Raw genomic sequence first — 26,063 nt, 5'->3', positions numbered from 1 at the left:
AAGCGTGGCCGCGCGAAAGTGAAAGCATTCGTAACATGAGCTGCAACTCTGCATGCTGGGCTTCCCAAAACGTAAAACAAAGTTCCCCTGAAACACACATCAAACAGAAAAGTGGAAAAAAAACAATACTTGGGCACTGCTGCCTCCGGACTAAATGAAAGTCAGTATCCGATCAACAGCCAGTAAAAACCCAGCTTACAAAAGGTATGCCAACGTTAAACAAATGGCAAGCAGCAGGATATATTAGACGCCAATAGGCAGAGTTACACTCAACATATGGATTACTTTATATTTCTGAGAGACGGCGCATGCGCTGCCTAGGAGAGACCTAAAAAAGCTCCCATTGGGTGAGCGTTTTTTAGGAAAAAAACTAGTCCTGGGCGTAGGACTACGCTCGAGTAGATTGCGCAACTAAGCGCTACGTCAATTGCACGTAGCACAGTGCAAAAACGCGTAGCAGGCATTTTTTGCTTGCTCGCAGTCCTCAACGTCAAGTTGGCGACCGCGAGCGAGCAAAATATCATGAGACTTTTTCCTTGTTCGTGATCAGCAACATCAAGTTGCTGATCGCGAGCGTGGAAAATAAACCTCCTGACGAGATTCTCAACGCGGGGAGGTCAGGTTTCTCATTGCGAGTGGTCGCGTATGCTCGCGACCGCTCGCGATGAAAAACTACCAGTCAGCATTGAGAAAGCTGTTGCCCGAGTACAAATCTACTCGAGCGGCAGAAAACGACCGCTTGCACTGTGCAAGATGCGGTATGCACTGATTGCCCAGTGCAGACAAGCATCCGGCACTGTGGAATCAGTGCGAACAGCATTTTGCACAGTGCACTACGCAGTTCGCGTTGCTCGCGTGGTGCAAAATACACTTTGTTTAGCTACGCGTATAGCTACTACGCAAACTACGCCCAACGTTACAAAAAACCTGTTTGATGCATTTTTACAAACCTTTTACAATATTATTTTAAAAGCAATATGGCAATGCTTGATATTAGAGAACCTAATTTAACAGAGAGCTCCCATTAGATGGACTTGTAATTCAGTTTGATGTTTCTCTGCTAGCATCAGTAATTTAACAAGAAGCTCATGCCTGGCGAACGCGTTTTGTTGAAAAAGTGCAACTAATTCATCTTTACTAAACTTTAACAATATTACTTTAAAAGCAATACAACAATGCTTGATGTTAGATAACCAAATTTAACAAAGAGCTCCCGTTATTTTGATCAAAAAGCATACAACAACGCAACAGAGGAATAAAAGGCTACATTCCTGAAACACAGTCAGAAACCTGGGTGAGCGCTTTTTAGTCAGAAAGCATGTTGCAGGCATTTTTTCAAAGCTTTCCCATGTTTTGTTTTAAAACAAGACAACAAAGGTTGCTATTAACTTCCCTAATTTAAGAAAAGGCTAATGTCAGGTGAACGTGGTCTGTTCTGAAAGTGTTTTCAATGCAATTTTACAAAGCTGTTTAAAATTACTTTGGTAAACAATACGGCAATATTTGATGTTACCTGAACTCCCGTCGGGTGTGTGCTGTCAAAACAAAAAACAAACACGACAGAGGAAGAAACAGCTACAGTACTAAAACATGGGCAGAAACAATTGAAAGAAATGTGAGCCAAAACTAACCTAAATGCACAGAAGTGAAAGGCTAAAAGTAATAGGGGTATTCTCCATGGGAGGGAGTAACATACAAAAAGGAGGGACAATGAAAACAGAATAACCACATGGAAGCAGCCTTTTTGAAGGACACTCAAAGTAACAAATGAAATGCGATGGCAGGCTGTAAGCCCACAGAGTGGATACAGAATGTCTCGAAGAGACAGCTCATGCACTGCCTAGGCAACACCTAAAAATAACTATTCCATAGTTAACATATTTAAAATAAATAAATAAATAATTAATTAACAATTAATAATTGTTAATTATTGCTTAATGATCTTCCTAACTTAGACCCCTATAAACCCAGTATCCTGCACCTAAAACATCATAAAAATATACAATTATTGCACACTTTAGATAATTAATAATCAATTAAATACTTATGAGTAAAATAATATTTACTCATTAGGTAATTATTACCAAATTAATTTCCCACCCTCTACTCGTCAAAAACCTAGAACCTGCACCTAAAATATAGCTAAACTAAATAAGTATAACATAATTTACATAATTAATACTAATCACATAATTAATTAATAATTAGTTTTGGATTAACTTCCCACCCCATTCACCTACAAACCCAACAACCCACCACAGAACAATAAATTACTATTAACAGTTAAATTAAAATTCTAACTTACGTAAAATTACAAACTATATTACATTTTTTTATAACAATTGCACAAACAAAAGTAACAAAATATTTTCATAAAAACAAATTTAAAAAACAATATTTTTTACAACTGTTATTGAAAATTATACTAAAAAAACAATATTCTTAAAAACTATACCTCAAAAATGATACTCCTGACAATGACATTTTTGCATCACAATATTTTTATACCGATTTAAAAAACAATATTTTTTACAACTGTTATTGAAAATTATACTAAAAAACCAATATTCTTAAAAACTATACCTCAAAAATGATACTCCTGACAATGACATTTTTGCATCACAATATTTTTATACCGATTTAAAAAACAATATTTTTTACAACTGTTATTGAAAATTATACTAAAAAACCAATATTCTTAAAAACTATACCTCAAAAATGATACTCCTGACAATGACATTTTTGCATCACAATATTTTTATACCGATGTTTATGTCCCCTGATATTTACAACTTGATATTTTGTTCAAACACCTCAAAAATGTCCTAGTCTTCCATGACTGGGTGGCATGGTGGCTCTTCAACCCCGATTCTCCCTCTCGGTACACACTAACCATATCTCACATATGTACAGGTATACTGCCACCAGTATACTCCTTCACATCCCCCAGACAACCATACACCCACGATCATATGCCCACACACACCATCACACACACATACACTCACCATCAGATGCTCACACCGATACCTGGATAGGCCCACACTGCCACCATCACATGCCAAAGCCATCAACATCATATATCCTGTATGCCCACCATCATACATCAATACACACAAATACAGACACACCATTACACACTCACAGTCATACATCAATACATCCACCATCATGTGTCAAGACTATTTGGAAATTTTCAAAGAAGTGACAACCAAAATGAAATCCACTCTGAACTCATTGGCAGCCAAAAACATACTGATTATTTGTGGTGACTTCAATTTCACTCAACCTACAGGAATCTGGAAAGAGATCTCGATGTAAGAAGAAAGAAGTTGGGCATCCTCATGCTTGATCTGAAAAAGGACATTAGAGTTAATAACTCAAGGAGAGAAAGGCACTTTGTAAACTTACTACTGAATTACCAACTGTGCTTCCATAATGGTCAGAATACTCTGATAGCCCAGCTGCTCCAACATTTAGGTGTGGCAGATGATTGAGTCTGATGAATTGAATCTTGGGAATGGGCTCCTGATATGACGGTTTTAATGAATAATATGGGAGATAAATTTACTAACATTTGCACTGCAAAACATGCAGAGCATGGTGTTATTCTAGATGTACATAATGAAATAATGGAGAAATTATCTGTCTTTTGATCATCATCAAGTTGACGCATGGATACTAGAAACAACTACTCCAATTAGTGTGATGCAGATTGTAGGGACAGAAAAACCAAATGTTATCCAATGGCCAATGCTCAAATCTCCCACTGCTCTGCCCCATCCAAATAAGAAGACTTTAAGGGCCTCGTTTATGACACCATGGCATGGGGCAGCCCAGCAAGACAACTTGCTGCACTGCCCTACGCCAAGGTGAAAGGCAGGAATGAACCATATTGAAGCAATACGGTGCAATCCTGTCCTTTCTGCCTGTGCTGGCGCCATTTCGGCAGCCTAGCATCAACAGAGGCACCCTTGCACCATGGTGCAAAAGTGCCTCTATTGCAGGCAGGAAAGTTTTGTGCAGGAAGGGACACCTTCCTGCGCAAAAACAATCATAGGAGGTGTTTTCCTCTTTTAATGTGTGCTGCCTCACCTTGGGAGAGTACAGATTTAACACTTCCCTGGGCTTACAACACTTTGTAAATCTGGAACAGCATCAAATTCCATGGGTGTTGCGTGGAGAAACTGCCCCCAATGTCCATGGAACGCCACCTGGGCCCGGAGTAAAGCGACCTAGCAATTTGAATTGCATCACCTTATTCATGATTTATGACGCCACTCAAAGCCACGCAGGTTGTCTTTGTGCGGCTTCATAAGTCTTTATGAGAACCCCATGTCAAGCATGTGCCACCTTACGTGGTGAAAAGATGACGTAGGACTCTCATAAATAAGCCCCATAGACTTTAAGGAGAGAATTTAAAAACCTAATTAAGACGAAATGTGCAAGTCAACTTGCTATCTGGGAGGGTCTTAGATTGGTCGCATTAGAGAAGGACTTTAGAAGATTCTGGGTAATTGTTTTGAAGGCACACGAAGGAAGAACCAGTAAACAGGAATATCGCCTTCGAGCTGACACATGGGTAGAGCACTTGAAGAGTGCAACATGACATGTGAGTCCATACATGCCCGCACACTCGGCCAGGATAACACCAACGATAAACAGCCAGTTGCCACACTAACATTGTTCCGCCTTGAGAAGAAAAGAGCTACACTATCCCAGAAGCTCAATATAGCACCAGTGCCAGGTTTGTACCAGTAGACGTGGTTAGCACTAATCCTAATTTATGGGTGGAAGTACTAAGAAAAGTATTCAAATCGGTTATGACATCCAGTTCTATTCCAGTATCCTGACATTGCGCAATTATAGTGACTTTACACAAGAAGGGTAGTAGAATGTCCCCATCTAAATATTGACCAATATCTCTTTCATTCAGCGACCCTTGACCCTGTTACCAGGTAGGTCGCCCACCTAGCCACCGCGTGGTCCTCCCCGTGCTGTGAGCTGCCGCTACGCTCTGACTGTTGTTCCTTCGTTTTTTCCTTTGTTTTTTCTCCGTGGTAACCTTGTGCCATTTTGTCATTTTCCCCTTAGGTCCCCTTTGCCTTCTGTTACTGTGTTTGGTTTTTCCCTTCGCCCTCTGTATACTGTGATTTGTTTCCCCCCTTTTTGCTTTCTGTATCCTGTATTGTGACCCCCTCGCTCCCCCTTTTGCCGCTGTGCCCCCCCGCTTCCCGCCTCGCCCTCTGATTCCTGCCGCTGCTCCCTGCGGCCCCGCCCCCCCGCCGCACCCATTCGCCACCCCGCTCCCGCCACCCTCAACGCACTCAATGCCGGCCGGAACCCCGCCTGCTACCGAGCCACCCCAAAACGCACGCACGGGCCCTTCACCTGCCAAGCCTGCCGATTCACCTGCCTCCGGACCTGCACCGCACCCGCCAAGCCGAGCACCAGCAGCAACCACCTTAAGTGCACACTACTCAACACCCGCTCCGGCCACAGACACGCCGTGGAACTCTGGAACCTGCTCGACACAACATCACCAGACGTCGCCTTCCTCACGGAAACCTGGATGAACGCCTCCTCAGCGCCCAACATCGCCATCCCGGACGGATACAAGATCACCCGGAGGGACCACGTCAACCAGACTGGAGGAGGCATCGCCATTGTACACAAGAACACCATCCGCATTACGACCAACTCTGACGACACCCTCACCGCCGCCGAACACCTCCACTTCCAGATACACACCGACCCCAAGACCACACTCAGAGGCACCCTCATCTACAGACCCCCGGGACCACTCACACAATTCAGCGAAGACATCGCAGACTTCATCAGCCCGCACGCCTTCCCCTCCACTGACTACATCCTCCTAGGGGACCTCAACTTCCACCTGGAGAACAACAAGGACAGCAACACCACCACCCTGCTGGACAACCTCGCCAACCTTGGACTCAAGCAACTGGTGAACACCCCCACCCACTATGCCGGCCACACGCTTGACCCAATCTTCTCCTCCAGCAAATACATCTCCTTCAGCCACTCCACCGGACTTCATTGGACTGACCACAGCTGCGTCCACTTCAGCTTCAGAAGAACCATGACCCACCACCACCCGCAACAGGTTCCTCGCAGGAGCTGGAACAAGATCACCGCCGACCAGCTCACCACCTCCCTCAGCCAGAACCCTCCCGCCAGCACAACGGACCCCAACGAAGCAGCCAGCAACCTCACACAGTGGATCACCAACTGTGCAGACGACCTCGCACCACTGTAGACCCCTTCCAGCAGACCCGGCAGCAAAAAAGCCTCTTGGTTCACCGACGAACTTAAGAACTCCAAGACGAACGGCCGCACCCTCGAGAAAGGCTGGCGCAACGACCAGACCACAGACAACATGACTGCCCTCAAGCACGCCACCCGCAAACACCACCAGCTTATCCGCACAACCAAGAAGACAGGATTCAAAGAACGACTGGACAACAATGCCCACAACAGCAAGGAACTCTTCAGCATCGTCAAAGAGCTCTCCAACCCCAGCGCCGGAAACAACGACATCACTCCCTCGCAAGACCTCTGCGACTCACTCGCCTCGTTCTTTCACAGCAAGATCGCCGACATACACAACAGCTTCGGCGCACAGACCACGCACCCAACCTCCGAACCAACGCCCCCCACCACCACCCTCCACGCCTGGACCCCGGTCAGCACCGAAGACACCACCCGCACGATGAACACCATCCACTCCGGATCCCCAACCGACCCCTGCCCCTACCACGTCTTCAACAAGGCTGACTCCATCATCGCACCCCAACTCCGGGACATCATCAACACCTCCTTCAACACCGCCACCTTCCTGGAGAGCTGGAAGCACGCCGAGCTCAGCGCCCTCCTGAAGAAACCAACAGCAGACCCCACCGACCTCAAGAACTACCGCCCCATCTCGCTCCTCCCTTTTCCTGCCAAAGTCATTGAGAAGACCGTCAACAGACAGCTTTCCGCCTTCCTCGAGAAGAACGGATCCCTCGACCACTCGCAGTCAGGTTTCCGTGCCAACCACAGCACCGAGACCGCCCTCATTGCAGCCACTGACGACATCAGATCCCTGCTCAACAACGGGGAAACAGCGGCCCTCATCCTCCTGGACCTCTCCGGAGTGTTCGACACTGTCTGCCACCGCAACCTAGTGCAGCGCCTCAGCAACATCGGAATCCAAGAGAAGGCACTGGAGTGGATCATCTCATTCCTCGCCGGAAGAACCCAAAGAGTCCGCCTCCCCCCGTTCAGATCCGAGGCCACTGAATTCATCTGTGGCGTACCACAAGGATCATCACTCAGCCCCACTCTCTTCAACGTCTACATGAGCCCCCTCGCAGCCATCGCACGCCAACACAACCTCAACATCATCTCCTATGCCGATGACACCCAGCTGATCCTCTCCCTCACCAACGACCCCGCCACCGCCAGAACCAGCCTACACGAAAAGATGAAAGACGTCGCCGAGTGGATGAAGAACAGCCGCCTGAAACTGAACTCAGACAAGACAGAAGTCATCATCCTGGGATCATTGCCCTCCACCTGGGACGACTCCTGGTGGCCCCCTGCCCTGGGCACGCACGGACCACGCACGTAACCTGGGCTTCATCCTGGACTCCTCCCTCTCGATGACCAGACAAGTCAACGCCGTCTCATCATTGTGTTTCAACACCCTGCGCATGCTCTGAAAGATCTTCCGGTGGATCCCAACCGAGACAAGGAAGACGGTCACCCAGGCACTCGTCACCAGCCGACTGGACTACGGAAACCCCCTCTACGCCGGAACCACAGCCAAACTTCAGAAAAGATCCAACGCATCCAGAACGCCTCCGCACGACGCGTCCTGGACATCCCCCGACACAGCCACATCTCTGGACACCTGAGAGACCTGCACTGGCTGGCCGTCAGCAAGAGGATCACGTTCATACTCCTCACTCACGCACACAAGTCTCTCCACAACCTGGGACCCAGGTACCTCAACAACCGCCTGACCTTCTACACTCCCACCCGCCAGGTACGATCGACCAGCCTCGCCCTCGCTGCCGTTCCACGCATCCGCAGAGCCACCACCGAAGGAAGATCCTTCTCCTACCTGGCAGCCAAGACATGGAACTCCCTCCCCACCCACCTCCGGCTAACCCAGGACCATCTCTCCGTCAGGAAGCAACTCAAGACCTGGCTTTTTGAGCAGTAGTGGACCCCTCTCCCCCAGCGCCTTGAGACCCCTCTGGGTGGGTAGCGCGCTATGCAAATGTTATGATTGATTGATTCATTTCATATGGTGGGACTAGTCTTTGGCCGTGTGCTACTCAATAGTCAGCAGAGATGGGCGGATAGACATGCCATCCTTATCGATGCCCAAGCTGGTTTCCGGAAAAGGATTCAGCACATTTGCCAGGCACTCAGGTTGCATATGATCTGTGTCAAATATATTCAAATACTGAATACTGTGTCTCTGTGCCTGTCCTTTATGTAATGGATCTATATTGTGGCAAGCTCTCCAAAGGCTTGGAACTAGAGAAGGATTGCTGGAGGTGATTGAAAACATACAGATGGAACCTATTGCACAAGTTTGATATGGGGCATCTGGGGAATGAAGTGTAACTTCTCTTATTCCCACAGGTGTTCAATGTGTTGTGGCTCCACTTTTTTGAGTCCTTCCTCTATGATGTTGGGGCACACTTAGATACAGATAATCCCAAAGCTGAGCAATCAGAAGGGAGCCATTCTTCTTTTTGCTGATGAAGCAGTGGTGGCCTCTCGGACACAGAAGGGCATACACAGGCTCTTGAATGAATATTGCAAAGGGAAAGGTCTACACATTAATTCCACTAAAACTAAGATAATGAGCTTGAAGCCATCAGCTTCCTAAGGAAGTCTCCTGTGGTCAGCGCCTCCCCCCCCCATGGGAGTGTACACTGTGTTGAATATTCAGGATACGTTTTAAACTCAAACTAGATGGCCACGCCCACTTGGAGAAGGCTGCCCCTGTGTTCAGAGGAACAACTAATGCTGTACTCTGTCTCATTGCAACTGTTTTAATTAACTATGCAAATAAAATTAAACTTGAACTTGAAACCATCTCATATATAAAGTTGGAAGTCAGTTGAGTAAAATACTGCAGGCAGAAAGCAGTAGCTGCAGCAGCCTATGGAGCCGGCTAACAGGGCTATGCTTGGTCAATCAATTGCAAATAATAGAAAATACATTCTTGAGGTTTCTATTACAGCTGGGCCCTGGAACGCAGTTGGTCCCTTTGTACTCGTATAAAGGTGTTAGACCCATATCTGAGTTCAGTGCCTTAAGACCTGTTCTGTATTGGCTGAGCCTGAGTAGAAACCGCTATGGGGAAGCGTACCTAAAAACTATAGCAAAGGTATCTCCGCAGAGCAAGGTTTCCAATAACCTATGAACAATACACTGCTAATGGATTTCATGTTTGCAGACATGGGGGCTTATTTATGAGACCTTGCATCACTTTTGCACCATATAAAGTGGCACATGCATGAGGCAGGGCTCTCATTTCGATTTACCGAGTCACGCAAAGCCACCCAGCATGGCTTTATGTGGCCTCATAAATTATGAGTTAGTCCCCGTAGCGCAAATCACTGCGTCGCCTCATTCTGCACCCGGGAGGCGTTCCATGGGCATTGGGATAGGTTTTTCCACGCAACACCCCTGGATTTTGATGCTGCCCCAGACTTACAAAACCATGAAAACCTGGGGAAGCACCAAATCCGTATGCCTCCCGAGATGAGGTATAAAAGTAAAAATATGTTTATTTCTCCTAGTTTTGTCCTCTTTCTGCAGCACACATAGAAAAAGGAACACGCCTCTAAGGATTGTTTTGGTGCAGGAAGGTGCCTTTTTCGGTGCAAAAACAATCCTGCATGCTATGGAAGCACCCTTGCACCATGATGCAAGGGTGCCTTCAATGGCACTAGGCAGCTGAAAAGGTGCCAGCGCAAGGAGAGAGGACAGGAATGCACCATATTGCTTAAATACTATGCACTCATGCCCTTTCACTTTGGTGTAGGGCTGTGCAGCATGGTGCTGTGCTGCGCTGCCCTATGCCACAATCCCATAAATGAGGCCCCTGGAGCGACCCTGTAATGATCGTCCCAGACCACGCTGCAGAATTTAAGGAGGCACACTAGCCACCCAAGCACGAGGAAATGGACTAGACTGCAGAGACATCACCGCCTACTGCAACCTTTTTTTAGTAAATCTATCACATGAACAAGAGCATTCTTTGAACGGTATCTATCCGGAGGCACAATGCACTTACTTCTTAAATTTAGACTGGGTGTACATCCTATTGCAGTCTATCTGCCGAAGTTTATTAGACATCCTGCAGTCAGTTATGCAGTTGTGTACCTGGGGTTGTGACACCACAACGTACTTTATGCTTTTTTGCACAAACATTTAGGGCTAGATGTAGGTAAATCAGATTTACCAATTCATAAATACCGAATTTTACCGATTGGGTATTCATGAATCGGTAAATCTGATGTAGGTAATTATTCGGTAACAAATACCGAATCGGTAGGATTCGGTAATTACCGATTCGGTAATTACCGAATCGGTATTTGCCATTGATTCCTATGGGCCTTGAAGCCCATAGGAATCAATGGCAAATACCGATTCGGAAATTACCGAATCGGTAAAAATTCCGAATTGCCAAGGGGGACAGGGTGTCACTTTGACACCCTGTTGCACCCCTGTTTCTGGCTTGTGTGCTATGTGACACACATACATGCCCTTAGGGCATGTCTGTGTGCCACATGGCACAGGTGTACATGCACAGATGTGCATGTACACAGGAATTCGTTATTTACCATGCAATAGTATTACATGGTAAATAACAAATTCTTAGGGGCCTGTGGCACTGTTTACTGTGCCACCTACATATTGATTTACAGAATCGGTAAATTTACCGATTCGGTATTTTACCGATTCTGTAAATTTACCGAATCGGTAAATTTAGCGATTCTGTAAATCAAATGCCCCCTACATTACAAAACCCAAATACCGGTCGGTTAACGCCCGAAATCGGCCGTTACCGACCGGTATTTGGTCTCCTACATCTGGCCCTTAGTGCCTCATTACGATGAAAGTGGGACCACCACCGTCAGGCTGTCGGTGGCGGTTCTAACGCCATCGGACCATGCTTGCCCGCCTGCTGTGTTAGGATTGCGGGCGGATGAAGGGCGGTTGGAGATAATGACCACCACGGATCGGACAGGGCCAAGTAGCCAGTCTGACTGTCAGATGGACTGTAAACCCTACAATGGTGGCTGTGCCAGCTCAGGCCCACTGTAGGGATTACAATGTCAGTTTCTGCTCGCCGTTTCATGATGGTTAACCCTCCCATATGGGCGCTAGGGGGCACCTAAGGTGCCCCCCTACATACCCCTGCTCCCAGGGCTCGAGTCGGGGTACCATGCGGGTGGACGGCGTCCCCCCACTTATTTTACTGGGGGGACCTCGTCCCCCCTGCCAAACAGCTGGACTTCACTCTTTGGCCTCTCTGGGACGAGGAACTCAGCACCTTTCATGACCTCACTTCCTGTCGTGACATCACTTCCGGTGACAGCGTCCCCCCACTTCTTTTTTTACGACTTGTGCCCTGCCTGCTCCCCTTCAAATCTGCAAGCAGGAACCGAGTGCTCTTTTCTGCTCCCTTGCCCTCCTTCAGTCCAATTTCTTGTAGGTAAATCCTGTCTTTTTCGTTTTGTGGAGGAGGGTGGGTCAGGCTCCCTTGAATCAAATCCAGGCAATAAATCTTCACCAGAGAGGCTCAGGCCCTGGCAGGGCGGCTCCATGGGCACAAAGAACCTCATTGTAATGCCAACAAGCATGCTGCTGTATTTGAAAAAAGACTTTCTAAAGTTTGCGTTGCTCACTCCATACAAACAATAGGACCGAAAACCATTCAATGAAAGGTGGTTGGATGAAGGGAAACCACATGGTCATTTTGAAAATGCAGGAGAAAGCTCACCTGTGACCAAGACTCCAGAGAGAGTTGAAACGCGTAAGGGTTGTGAAGTGAACTGCTGCAGACTCCTAAAAGAAATAAAAGCACTTGAAATCCTTCAAATGGGATGCCAGTGTCTTCTTGTGAAAGAGGAATGTGTGGATTTTAATGATGTTTGCCCATCACCCGCCCTGCCAGGGTCTGGGGCCTCTCCCAGATTTATTGCCTGGATTTGATTCCAGGGAGCCTGACCCGCCCCCCTCCACAAAATGAAAAAGACAGGATTTTCCTACAAGAAATCTGCCTGAAGAAGGGCAAGGGAGCAAACAAGAACACTTTCCTGCTTGCAGATTTGAAGGTATTTCATTGCACAAATGGAGAAGTAAAAGCAATAGCAGGAGCACCATTTATGTAGCTTATTGTGTGCGCTCTGGGACTGAAAAGCAGCTTTTATCTATGAATTGTAATGCCAACAAGCATGCTGCTGTATTTGAAAAAATGACTTTCTAATGTTTGTATCGCGCCGTCCATACAAACAATATGACCGAAAGCCATTCAATAAAAGGTGGTTGGGTGAAGGGAAACCACATGGTCATGTAGATGTTGAAGAGGGTCGGGCTCAGTGATGACCCTTGTGGGACTCCGCACAGGTGATTTCCTTGGGATCAGAGTGGAAGGGTGGCGGTATTATTATTATTATCTGATTATTTGGCGTCTTCCAGTGTGGAACGATCGGATCCAGTCTAGGGCTGTTCCATGTATTCTGGCATCTGCAGTCTGGTGATTAGTGTGCGGTAGGATACGGTGTCGAAGGTTGCTGACAGGTCGAGTAGGATGAGGGCTGCGGAGTGGCCTTGGTCCAGGAGGATGTGGATATCATCTGTGGCAGCAAGTAGGGCGGTCTCAGTGTTGTGGATGCTTCAGAATCTGGAATGAGGTGGGTCGTTCTCTTCGATAAATCGAGTCAGTTCCCTCTTGACTGTTTTCTCTGCAACTTTGGCTGCAAAGGGGAGGAGTGAGATGGGCCGGTAGTTCTTGAGGTCGGTGGGATAAGTTGTGGGCTTCTTGAGCAGGGGCCTGACTTCTGTGAGCTTCCAGACATCGGGGAAGGTGCCTGTTGTCAAGGTGGTATTGATGGTGCGATGTAGTTTGGGTAATATGGTGGCCGTGGCTCTGTGGTAGATGTGAGGGGGCAGGAGTTGGTGGGTGCTCCTGAGTGGATTCCTTTCATTGTCGAGGCGGTATCTTTGGTCGTGGTCGGAGTCCAGTTAGAGATGGTGGCCTGGCTCGTGTCTTCGGAGGTGGCAGTACTGTCTGGTGGTTGGTCGATGAAGTTGTCATAGAGGGTTTTGATCTTGAGGTGGAAGTAGGTTCCAAGCTTGCCGCAAAGGTCTTGGGATGGGGTGATGTCTGTGGCTTTGCCGTGGGGGTTGATGTATTCCTGAATGACACTGAAGAGTTCCTTGGAGTTGGCGGAGTTGGCGAGGATTCTGTTGTGGATAAAGTTCTTCTTTGTGGTTCTAATTTGACTGTGGTAGACTGTCATGGTGTAGTTTTCGCTTGTCTTGGTATTTCTCCAGTTCTTCTCCGTGCGTCTGCAGGTGTGTCTGGCTTCTTGGAGATCGGCGATGAACCAGGTGGCTTTCCTGGAGCGTTGTTTGTCAGGGTTGCGTAGCGGTGCGAGCTCATCTGCGCAGTTGGAGATCGAAGTATAGAGTTCTCTGGCTGTGAGGTTTGCGTCGGACGTCCAGGTGCGGTTGTCTCGGATGAGGGTGGAGTTAAGTTGCTCGTCGGTAACCTTGCTCCAGTTTCTTCATGGTGGGCGTGGGGTTGGTTTGGGTGCCTTGGGTTTGTCTACGGTGAAGTATACGCAGTGGTTGTCGGTCCATGGTGGTTGAGTTGTGTGTCTGAAGTGAACGCTGGTTCCTGCAGCGAAGATGGGGGTCGAGGGTGTATCCTGCTCTGTGTGTCGGTGTGGTGATGAGTTGTTTACGTCCGATGTTGGCAAGGTTGTCACGGAGGATGGTGGAGTTGGAGTTGTTGGGGTTGTAGAGGTGGAAATTCAGATCTCCTAAGAGTCTATAGTTCATTGATGCGGTGGCGTGAGGTGAGATGAAGGTGGTGATGGTGCAGGCGAAGGGTGCCCAGAGGCCGGGGGGGTCTGTAGACAAGTGTTCCTCAGAGTGTGGCATTGGGGTTGGTCTGGATCTGGAAGTGCAGGTGTTTTGGCGGAGGGGAAAGTTTCGCTTGAGGTGGTGAGATGGAGGGTGCTCCTGTGGGTGATGGTGAGGCCTCCTCCAGTGTGGTTGATCCTCTGGATATTATATCCATCCTAGATGGCAGTGTTGATGTCGGGGGTGGAGGAGGCGTTGGTCCAGGTCTCAGTGAAGAAGGCGATGTGGGGCAAGAGAGAGTCGAGTAGGTTCCAGATTTCCATGGCGTATTCGTGTATGGACGCACGTTGAGGAGGATGCAATTTAAGGGTGGCGCCGGTGCTGAGGTCGGTGGTTTTGTAGCTGTAACTCTCCGCTCTCGGCTTCCGCGTTCGACGTCAGCGAGTGCCAAACACCGGTCAGACATTCGGCAGGCTGAACTTTGATTCGACATCCAACTGACAATATTGATTTCATCTCGCTAGCCCCGTCTGCAAGCACCGGGCATCATCATCAAACAATCACAACCATCTGAGGACACTGCTACCGCAAGAAATACAGAACTACAGTGCCCCTGAAAGAAATCAGACAGCCGCCTCGCTAAGGCTCTAATTCAGTACAGGACAGTTTCCAGTCCAGGTCCTGAGGAGAACCCTATAACAAACATACAGGTTCGAAACGCGTTGACTGTGTGTTGGAACAAGATTCAGGAAGGGCATATCAGGACTACAAATTCAGATAAAGTCGACCTGAGTTTTTGACCCTTGTACTTAGAAGGTTCCAGCACATTCAAGCAAGCAGGCCAGCTAAAAATTTGAACGGCACCTTGCTTGCACTTTTGTTATCAGGACTGGTGCCTCAAACATTGAGTGAAGATAGGCATCTTCTGTCTGTGTTTTTGTATATATGGTGTAATTGTAAATATGTCTCATTTAAAGTGTTTGTAAAATTTGTGTTGTGAATACTGCATTACATGTGAATTTTGCTACTGAGATGGTGTCGATTTTCAGACATATATGAATGTTTTCGTGAAAATGAAAAACTAAGCAAGTAAAAATACTTAATGAAAAGTGTGTCCGCTTAGATCTATTGGGTAAGTGGCGCTTAATTAAGTTCGTACAAACATTCTACCTGGCCTTTTGTTTTGATGTTTTAACTTTCTAAAAGTAGCATTTGCAAACACAGGATATTAAAATAAACTTTACTAAAAGAAGTATTTTATTATTCTGAGTTCAGGCATACTAAACTTGACTTTCTATCATGTTTCCTGAGCCTGCTGGGATTATAGAGTGTAATAATTCCAGCAGCCCATTCTGGCCTATGAGAACAGGTAGCCTTACAATAGTGAAAAACGAAAATGGCTGTAATTCACTATTAGGACAAGCCACACACATCAGGGCTTGTCCTACCTTATGCTTACAATGCACCTTGCCCTTGGGCCTACCATAGGGGTGACTGATATGAAGTTAAAGGAAGGTTTAGGGACTGACAAGTAGGTGTACTTGTGCAGTTAGCATGACAGTACCAGTCTGCAAGCAGGTTCTGAAATGGCAGACCTAGACACATTTTACTAGGCTGCTTCTGTGTGTGGCACAACCAGTGCTGCAAGCCCACCAGCAGCATTTGTATTTACAAGCCCTGGCACTCCTGGTGCACTTTACTGGGGACTGACAGTAAACCAAATAAGCCAATCATGGAAACCAATCACATATAGCAATTTACAGTAGGGAGAGCATATGCACTTTAGCACTGGTCAGCAGTGGTAAAGTGCCCAGGGTCATTAAACCAACAAAAACAGGTCCAAGAAAATATTGGAGAAAGGCAAAAAGTTCAGGGATGACCCTGCCAAGAGGGCCAAGTCCAACAATGGCCTTTTCATAAATTATCAACCCACTAGTTCAGCAAGTTGATTTGAGGAGGAACCACTGATATATACTAAAAGATCAGACTGCAACAGCAGAAATTATGCACTTCACTGGCTTTGTCCACCAGAAAATAATTAGAATCGCGGTAATTCAACTGCTAGGAGAAGACAATGCCTGGAAAAAAGATAGTGGCAGTGGGTAACTTAGATAGCCAGCACCTCTGTTATGTTTGCCTATAAAGTAGATACATTCTCACTACATTCAAAGCGTGCTCAGTGTCACAATATCGTGCCACCCACCGTATCACACAATATATGCAGAAATATTCTGTATATATGAAAGACAAATTAAGCCAAAAACAGAGCACAGCCCATACAAGTAAACAGCTGAATATCCGATAAGTGATAAGATGTCAAAAGTGATAAGATGTCAAAAGTAATAAGTAAGGAAATGCCTTGCTTACTTAGAGCGAATATGTGGACCGGAGACTAACAACTTTTGTTGCCTGAAATACCATTACAACAGTTTGGAGACTTGACATTATTACTTTTGACATCTCATCACTTATCAGAAGATGTCATCCTACAATTGAACACACTCGTGAGAGTGATCTGGAAAACAGGATTCCGGACGAACTACGAACTTATCCTTTTAGGATAAATGCGATTTTCTTCTTCTAGATTACATCTACTTTTGGAGCCTTGAAAAAGTCGCCAGTGAGCGACGAAACACGTGTCGGCTGTAGCTGTATCATTGTTAGAACAACTGAACAATTGTGATGAAGATTGCTTGCTGAACTAATCACACATTGAACCTTTTTTTATATTAAACAATTTTGCTGATCGTGGATATTCAGCTGTTTACTTGTATGTGCTGTGATCTGTCTTTGGCTTAAGAAGGCAATGCCTATATAACTGCAGTTTGATATGCCTGTGCTGCATCAGTAGTGACTCACTGATCTTTGACAATGCACAAAGAGCGGAGACGGCGAATACTACCAACTGCATCCAAAACTTGCCCTTTGCAGACCATAGTGTTTCACTAATTTACAAAATGTAGACGCACACTGGCATAGTAAAGCCACCTTCGGCCGAAATGTATGGCCACACTCCGCAGATTAGCTGCAGAAACAGGGGTAAGAGGACCCTTCACACTACAGGGTCCCGGTAAATGTAAATGTAAATCCGTATTTGTAAAGCGCAAACTACTCACCCTTATGGGTCTCAAGGCGCTGGCGGCTGTCGTGGAAATTAAGTGAGCTATTTCCCAGAGTCACATGGTGCTGAGCTGCCGCCGGGGATCGAACTGAGAACCCTGTGCTCCGAAGGCAGATGCCCTGGCTGCTGCACCACACCTATCCAGGTGCAACTGCACCTGTTGCACTATTGGTAGCTAGAATCATGTAATGTCAAGTGCGAGCAGCTCCTATATTTCACAGATTTTTTTGCATTCTGGTTTGTGTGGCAGTGATAGTGGTGGAAATAAACAGGATTATCATCAAAACCAACAAAGCCAGTCGCATGGATTCGTAAAAAACGGAAAGCTCTATGAATTCTGCAGTCAGATTCTTTCACCAATTTAGCAGACCGTTTTTTCACAGCCTGGATTATTTCACTAGTTTTACTAGGTTTAATTGCAGGCTCCCATCCTTGCTATCCACTGGGCATAAGACCTCCCACCCTACAGGCTTTCATATGGCACGTGCTTATGTGTATAAACATATACACTCCCAGGCAAGCATTCAATGACAATCATACTGACATACATACACAGTCACCGGCACACATACAAACAAACACAGTCACCCACACTCATACAAAGTAAAACTGCAGAATAAATAACATACTTGAGGCAGGCCTCTTCACCACAAGCTGGCATGGTTTTGCAGCCGGGCCCACGATTTCCAAATGGTGTAAGTCTGGCAAGCAGCTCGTCAGAGCTAGGTCAAAGAGCTTCTATCCCATGGGTCCTCAAAAACATTACCTCGGGGGCCGAAACGCATAGTCTGGAGTATGACCAGGGGCCGCACAGATGAATGGGGGGGTGGTGGGTTGGGGTTGTGGCTGGGTGATTTGGGGGCGGGGCAGGGGCGTAACACAGACCCCTGCAGCCCCCGCGGTGCAGGGGGCCCCTCACCCTCCAGGGGGCCCCATCAGCACCGCACTTATGCTGGGTAGCTCTAGATTGAGTCCGGAGGGGGCCCCTTCACGTACCCTGCAGGGGGGCCCACTCAAGGTTCGTTACGCCGGCGGGTCTAAATTGGGTAGGGCATGGCATAGCATGGCAGGGATTCTGGTAGGCAAATTCTACCACATGGAGTAAACAGCCACGGCCCGTGGAGGGAGTTGCGGTGGGGCAGAAAGGCGGGGCGGGGGAGGGGCAGGGTGAGGGTTGCTAAAAACCGGCAAATGGATATTTGGAGGTAAATAAACAATTTAATTAATAAAACGAATTTCGTAGCACACTGCATCACATTTTGCAATGCAGGGCACGCTACGAAATTAGTTTTATTAATTAAATTGTTTACTTACCTCGAAATATCCATTTGCCGGTTTTTAGCACCCCCCACCCTGCCCCTCCCCCGCCCCGCCTCTCTGCCCCACCGCAACTCCCTCCACGGGCCGCGGCTGGGAGTAGAACCATGCATGGCATTCACAAAGTACTTCTTTAAATAAACTGTTCAAAAGATTGAGGATGCACATTTTGAAATACAAATGCGGATGGATAGGTTTGAAATGTAACCATTAGCAATAAGGATGGAAAAAGGTGACAAGTCCAGCTTTGCAAAGGGCCTTTGATTTCGCTGAAATAGATGTTGCTGCATCTTTAGTAACTTTTGAACCATTTGAGCTAGAAACAATTTTTTTCTGCTAAAATCTTCAGAGTAGGCAGCAGATGATGGATTATGTGGCAAACCTATAATTATCTCAAAATCACAGCAACCGCACAATCGCATAGTACCAGTTGGTTGTCCTGCGCATAGTTAAGCACCTGGTTAAGGAAACAGCTTTGCTGAATTAGAAATCCTGCATTCCTTCCCGGTGCTGACAAGATCCTCTCCAAACTATCACTGAGCCACAGGCCAGGAATGCTCCCAACCAGGGCGGGAATGGCCATAGCGGGTGGGGACCGGTTTTGGGCCCCTGGCGGCCGATTTTTGTACAGGGCCGATTTTGCAGCTATGCTGAAAAAACTGCCCTGTAACGAAATCCGGCCCCGTAAAAGAGCTCGGCGGCACCTCCAACCCCCCCGAACGGGAACAAGGGGGCGGCCGAGCACTTTGCCAGGGCCGGTTCTGGTTACCAGTCCGGCCCTGCTCCTAACTTGCAGGACAACACAGGCCCTGTAAATGCTGCAGCTCTACTGTAGCTATCCACAGACATGACAAGATTAAGAAACAAATTGTCTTAATAAACAATGTTAAAACTCATACCACTAATGCATTGCACAACAAAATACACAGTAAATAAAAAGTCATTTTCTCTCAAGAAACCTTTCCTATGTTAAAATGAACAAAACAGCCAAGTATCAAAAAAGGTTCTGAGATTCTCTGCTGCTTTCTGTCCCAGATCAGAAATCGGTCTGCCTAAAACAGATACATTTGCCACTTTCTTACAAGAAAAATACTTTCCATGGTCCATGATCATGAGGTCAAATAGTAAAACATCAGTATCTCAATGATGCATGCTTCAGCAGAGCCACAGCACAGGATGAGCCCTGTCCCTACCACATGTAGAAACTCTTTTGGAAAAAAGCCCAACCAAAAAACAAAATGATGTTGGGTGACCACAAAAAGTACAGTTGAAAACGGGCCAAGTAAATACATTTATTCCATTACAGCCACATGCATCATTGTAGGAATTTACGATTCCTAAATTGCGAAAATTAAGGAATCGCAATTTAGGAATTGCAAAATCCTATGCATCAAGAAATTGCAAAAGTTTTTGCGATTCCTTAATTTTCTTTATTTGCGATTCCTTAATTGCGAATCGCAATTAAGGAATTGCATTAGGAATCGCAAAATGAGAATGCAATGTCAAGGGTGCAGGGGGGGTCAGAAGGACCCCCCCCTGCACCCCTGAAATGTCATGTAAGTACATTTTACTCACACACATGTCCCAAGGGCAGGTGTGTGTGTAAAATATAAGTTTCACAAATTCATTTTTTTGCACTTTTGAAACTTTTCGCAAATTACCATGAAGGTTTACTTCATGGTAATTTTTCCCTTCCAAATTGCGAATTCGCAAATTAAAATAAATCATGCATAGCATTTAAGAAATCGCAAAATTTGCGATTTCATAAATGCTATCGCAATTTGAGAAATCGCAAAAAAGTGCGAATTCTTAAATTGCGAAAAAAGAAAAAAAATTATGCGTCCCAAAACAGGTTTTTGAATTCGCAAACGGCCGAATTTTGCGATTCGCACCGTTTGCGAATGCAAAACAGCTTGATGCATGTGGCTGTTACTGATTTTGCAAATAAAGGAATTTTATAATAATAATATTAGAAGACATGCACTGGCTCCTTAAAATTACTTTCTCTACCCTCTTGGAGCTCCGACTCTTGCATCAGCAAACACATCCATCCCCCCACCTCACTGTTCTCCTGTGCCTTCCATCTCTTGGCAAGCTGAGTTACTTTCAATAATTAAACTCTGGCTGCAGATCCGTGATGAGGTGCGGATGTTGTACTTTCTCAGTTCAGTGCTCTGCAGGCAGCTTAGCTTCAGAGGAGCTCTGGGTGGATCCGGTGAGAGCAGCGCTGGTGTCGAGGCAGGGCTGGCAAAAACACACAGCCATGAAGCTAAATGAAGGTGGCGAGGACAGGCAGAGGACAGGCAATGTGTGTGCTCGGCTGGAAAGGAAAGCCAGCGCAACCTGCATGGCATTTGTATGTCTCTTCCATTATCGGCTGCAAGCAAGTGACTTCACTGAGTAGGAATGGGCTTTTTTCCACTTTGAATGTGGCCCGAGGGACGAACAGAAGCAAAGTAATGGCTGTTGACCCTGCTTGTTTCCACCCGGTGGCCGCATGGAAAGGTCTGGCGGGCCGCAAGTTGCCCGCGGGCCGTACTTTGAGTTCCAGTGTTCTATCCAATCAGAAGCTTGGATAGTATTAGAGGTAAACTCCTTTACTCTATTCCGACTTCTGATAGGGTAAAAGGGCGCATGATGGATAAGCCCTGATGCTCCATTATCTGACATGCTGCACTGTGTGACTCTAGTACAGCATGTCAGAAATGTGTTGTAATTGTGTGAGGCCGGGCTGTAACAGCCCCCGCCTGACACATGCGCAATACAACTAGTGAAGCCCTCTTCTGCTGCCAAGTGGACATTGCAGCTTTTATATGCAAACAAACAATCTGAGATCGTTTGTTTTCACATAAAAGCTGTATGCAACACCTGAAGCAATTATCTACAGAGAGAGGCAGCGAGTCGACCCCCTGGCTCCCCCTATGTAGGAGCCGCTAATGAAGTGTAGGCATTTACGCCCCACCTATATGAAAGTTCACCAGCCACCACTGATGCATATGACACCAGCGGTGGCTTCTCCGCCAAGGTGGAGGAGCATTACCCCACTGCATTTTGAGCAGCAGATAAAGGAAAAATAAGATGATAATAACACTATGTTATATTATTATCATTTAATTTTGGGGGTTTATGGGGTAGGCGGGGCTTGACTGTTTCACAGCCAGCAAGGGGAGGAGTTGCGCTTACTTAAGTGCGCATGACTGCTAGGCCGGCCATCTTGGGTGGTGTGGTTGGCTAGGGGAGCCTGTTTGTGCTTTCTGCTTCAAGCAGGAATAGAAGAGGACGACGCGAGTCGGCAGGCCAGTGGCAAGGTAAGTTATTTTTTTTATGTATTTTTCTATCCCCCTGTCTCACCCGTGCTACTCGTGGCAGCCGCCACAATATGATACTTTGTGTAGCTGTAAAAACTGACACTATTGTGCAGTCCTACTGCCCACAAAGCATTTATAGTGTTGTGTATTCCTGATGCAGAGCGGGTGCCTATTGTGTTTGCTTGCACCAGGGCGCCTGCCACCTTTACTGCCTTACTGACACCTGCCTGCAGTTTATTGAATGCCATGATTGACTCAGGGAACTGTGCCCTCATGTTCTATTATCATTTCTATGTGGAACTGCTTCGGTTATCAGGCATGACCAATTATGTCAAAGACAGTTGTGTGTGAATCATTAAAAATATGTGAGATGGAACATGAGGATAGGCATGAAGAGTTTATTAGAGATCTAAAGTGGCCTCCTGATTTCGTGAGCGCCATACCATCGCAACACAATATATAAAATATGATGGGTTTTAAAAGGATTCTATGTCCTGTTATTATTTAGAAAGTCAGCAACACTGTATATTTTTTAATGAAATCTTCTTTTAATAACTTTCTTATGAAATCCTGTGCTAAAAATATTTTAAGTTATAGAGGGTGTAAGTATTTTCGATATTGTATGGTTTTTATTAACTGAAACAATAAAAACTTTTTTCTTTTTCACTTTTTCATAGCAATCCCAGAATAGACCTAAAGAAATGGAGTATTGGGCGTAGTGTTTTATGTGAGGATATGTAAATGTAAATGTAAATGTAAATGGAAATGTATGGGACACTTATATAGCGCATCTATCACTCCATGGAGTTTCTTGGCGCTCAACCAGATGGAAACGGTTTAGGAAGAGACTGATCGATGGGGGCGCTTATACCAGTGCTATGCAGGCTGCATCTGTAAGGGAAAACACCCAGGTCTTTAGCGCCTTCCTGAACTGTGTTTCATGACATAATAACCTAAGGTGAGGAGGAAGCTTGTTCCAAGCTCTGGAACCCAGGACAAAAAGAGACTTTCCTCCCTTGGTGGCCAATCTAAATCTGGGGATGGTTAATAGATTCTGGTTAGCAGACCTCAGGCAGCGAGTGGGATAATATCGCTTGAAGCCATTGCACAGATATTTAGGCCCCTGCTGATGAAAGGCTCTAAATGTGATCAACAAGATTTTGAATAGGATCCTTTTACCAACTGACAACCAGTGTAGCGCTTGATATTGATTGTGGAGACATTTATGTACACAGGGATCTTTGCAGCCACAATCCCGTTACCTGAATTGCAGAAAGAAAAGCTCTGCCCTGCTGTCAAAGAAGGAGGATGTAATACTGGAGGTGGTCCTTTCCCTTGACTGAGGCACAGCTGAGAATTCAGCTTCAAACCTGCTGACCACTATATAGCAACATTTAGTGAACAGAGAGCTGAAGCTATATGATGCGAGCAATGCTCTCAAAATGGAAGTGGACCTGGGTGCTAGGGATCCGGGAACCTTGCAGATGTACACAAGGGCATATTTTGGTGACTTAGCAGGGCCTATGTGGGCCATAGAGGGAGCATTCATCATAAAATACTTAGAGGTAATAGCTGCACTGCACTTATACTATTTATCACCAGAGGGTGCCAGAACAGCAAAAACTGCAGAAAAAAACAGTGCTTTCCAGTTTTCACTGAAAAACAAATATTCCCTTTGGTGGTGTTTTATTGGGTATAATCAGTTTTAATTGAATATCGGAAACCCTAGGGATACCAATAGAAAAGGAAAACCAAGTATGAACAAACAACTACGTCACTCTGGAAAAAACGGAAAGGCATACCCTGCCTTCTGAGGAGATGTACAGAACAGGATGTCAGTTGAGTCCTGGGAGTTCTTATGAAAACAGGAAGAGGAGGAGTCAAACCCTAAAAATAGTGAGAGTGTTTTTTTTCCTATTTCTAAGGGGGCGACTCATTTGGTTCTCTCCAGGGTGAAGATGTACCTAATTATAGAAGGAGTGTGACAAAGAAGAGCGACAAGGTGGAAACGGGGGCTTTTGGTGGCGGTGGTGGTGTTTAAACAGTTCTACCAGACAGGCTAGAAAGTGCTACTGAAAAAGTCAATTCCTTCCAGAGCCTATGTCAGAAGAACAACACTCTGTGAAATATTAAATATGCCCTTGACGTTCTTCTTCTCCACTTAAACAGATTCCTCATTAGCAACTGAGGTAAGAGATGGTCCCCGAAGTACCTGTCCAGTTGAGCCATTACAGTGATGCCCTTTGTTAGAGCCCTTGGCTGATACTTGGACACAGAACAACAGTTTCTTACAAGGCATAAAATGAAATTAATCATGTCACTGCTACTTGCTTTGTTTCATATAGTACTCTGTTGACATTTCTGATCAGAGAAAGATTGAATCTCCAAATTGTTGTATCCTTGATGAGGGATGTTTTAGGCAGGGCAGCCTGCAGCGGGCCTCGCCAGTGGGACACGATCGCCACATCCATAGGAACCCTAAAGCTCTTGCTATAGGCCTTAAGAACAGAATGAACAGATGACTGAATGACCTTCCTGGGATTTAGGATCATCTTTCTGGCATTGAAGAAGGTGGCCCTGTCCGGCTCTCTCTGAACATGTTGGAGAATATCTTCTCCGGGTACGGCTTTCCAAGACGATGTGTTAAACCAGTCAGTGGATGTAAATAAAGTTTTCGGAAATATATGGTTTTCAAAAAGGAATATACCAGCCTCTGGATTCTGATTCTGGAGATGGTCCATCACGCTTGGCCAATCTTCATGTTTGTAGGGCACAATGATCTCATCCAGGTCGTTGAGTATGACATATTTGCTTCTGTACATATTTCTGTAGATACAGTCATTGAGTGTTACTGTCTGTCCATAGTAGCCAATGTCTTTAGGATCCTTTGAGTATTTCCATGCTTTTGTCGTATTCAGGTACTCATGAATCGGCCAAGGTACCACTTCCACCGTCCCTTCTGAGGAGTAGTACCGCAGCATTTGATCCAATGTTCCGCTGCAGTTAGTTCGATATATCATGACCTTTTGTGCTCCAAGCAATTTATACATCTCTATTGACTGTACAACCTGTAGGATGTTATTGTAATTGCCAAACAAGTTGGAAATGCATACTGTAAAATTCGCAGTAATCGGCTGAGGGTTACGATTCTTTATTTCAAAAGCGGGTAGTTGGTCACTGTCGCCTTCAGGTGACCAATTAAGAGACATGTACTTTGGGTCACAGTTAGGGGGTTCAGAGCAAAGCACATCTGCTGGGCCATAAGGAAATCCAAACCTATTAGCATGAATGAGGATAGTAGCCTTCTTTATGGACAAGTAGCCGCGTCGAGACCGACAGTGAAGCCAGCAATACAGCTCTTTCACCTCTTGGTGGTGAGCAATTGCAATGACCCGAATTCTCGGTGTTTCTCGGTCATCACGGTATGCACCGACTATGAACATTCTTCTGTTTTCCAAAGGTGTGATAGTACCTCCAGAAACTTTGCCAATGTATGTGTGCTTCTCTGTATTTTTTAATTCTGTTGCATGGGTTAAACCTGAGTTGTCCGGTTTTATTCCCCTTGCTATCAAATGCTTGCTTTTTGTTGTGTATAAATTCATACTGTACAGCGTTATCAGAACCATAACTGTGAAGAAAACGAAGACACGTCTTCTGTTGATGGTGGACATTTTCAAATTTGATTTCAAAGCAAAAATCCACGCTGATGGTCCAAATGGCGATCTAAAAAACAGAAAAAATATTAATAAAAAGTGAGGAGATAGGTAAATGTGTGTTTTGTTCTCATGAATTAGGCATTCACCCTGATTTTTGAACACGCACCAAATGGTTGCCAATGTTTATATACCCAATACTCCCCTCTACCTACACTTCTGCAACAGAAACATGTATGGATGAAAAGGAAATATGCAAAAGGTGGGCGATAAATCATTAGAAAGCGAGGTGCTAAGGAAACTAGGAGAAAAAGAAAGTTAGGTACTTTTAATCTTAGTTCTGCATCATACGTAATCAAGCATTCCTAATTTATAAGTTTACAATATCTCTAACCCATCTTTAATAATTTTGCTTAAAATCAACTTGGTCTAAGGCAAAGCAGCCTAACCTTTTTTAAGGCCGCCATTTAAACCAAAAACGAGTACATTTGAGTGAAACTGACACTAACAATAATTGCTACTGAAGCTGCACTC

The 26,063-nt window shown here is 45.8% G+C and overlaps 1 protein-coding gene across 1 annotated transcript; it reads right to left on the bottom strand.

Annotated features, from left to right (window-relative positions):
• Positions 1 to 22,260: 22,260 nt before the first annotated feature.
• On the bottom strand, positions 22,261 to 25,595 carry LOC144756357 (uncharacterized). Its single transcript, XM_078646118.1, has one exon. The coding sequence runs from the start codon at positions 25,545 to 25,547 to the stop codon at positions 24,189 to 24,191; it is 1,359 nt and encodes a 452-aa protein (XP_078502244.1). The 5' UTR covers positions 25,548 to 25,595; the 3' UTR covers positions 22,261 to 24,188.
• Between the last annotated feature and the right edge of the window lie 468 nt (positions 25,596 to 26,063).

The sequence above is a fragment of the Lissotriton helveticus genome, chromosome 5_1, assembly GCF_964261635.1.
Source record: "Lissotriton helveticus chromosome 5_1, aLisHel1.1, whole genome shotgun sequence".
Lineage (NCBI taxonomy): Eukaryota > Metazoa > Chordata > Amphibia > Caudata > Salamandridae > Lissotriton > Lissotriton helveticus.
This window is presented reverse-complemented; position numbering and strand designations above follow the sequence as displayed.

Bases quoted from the DNA above. Each gene is read 5' to 3' on its own strand.
- LOC144756357 (XM_078646118.1), bottom strand. From the start codon at position 25,547: ATGTCCACCATCAACAGAAGACGTGTCTTCGTTTTCTTCACAGTTATG.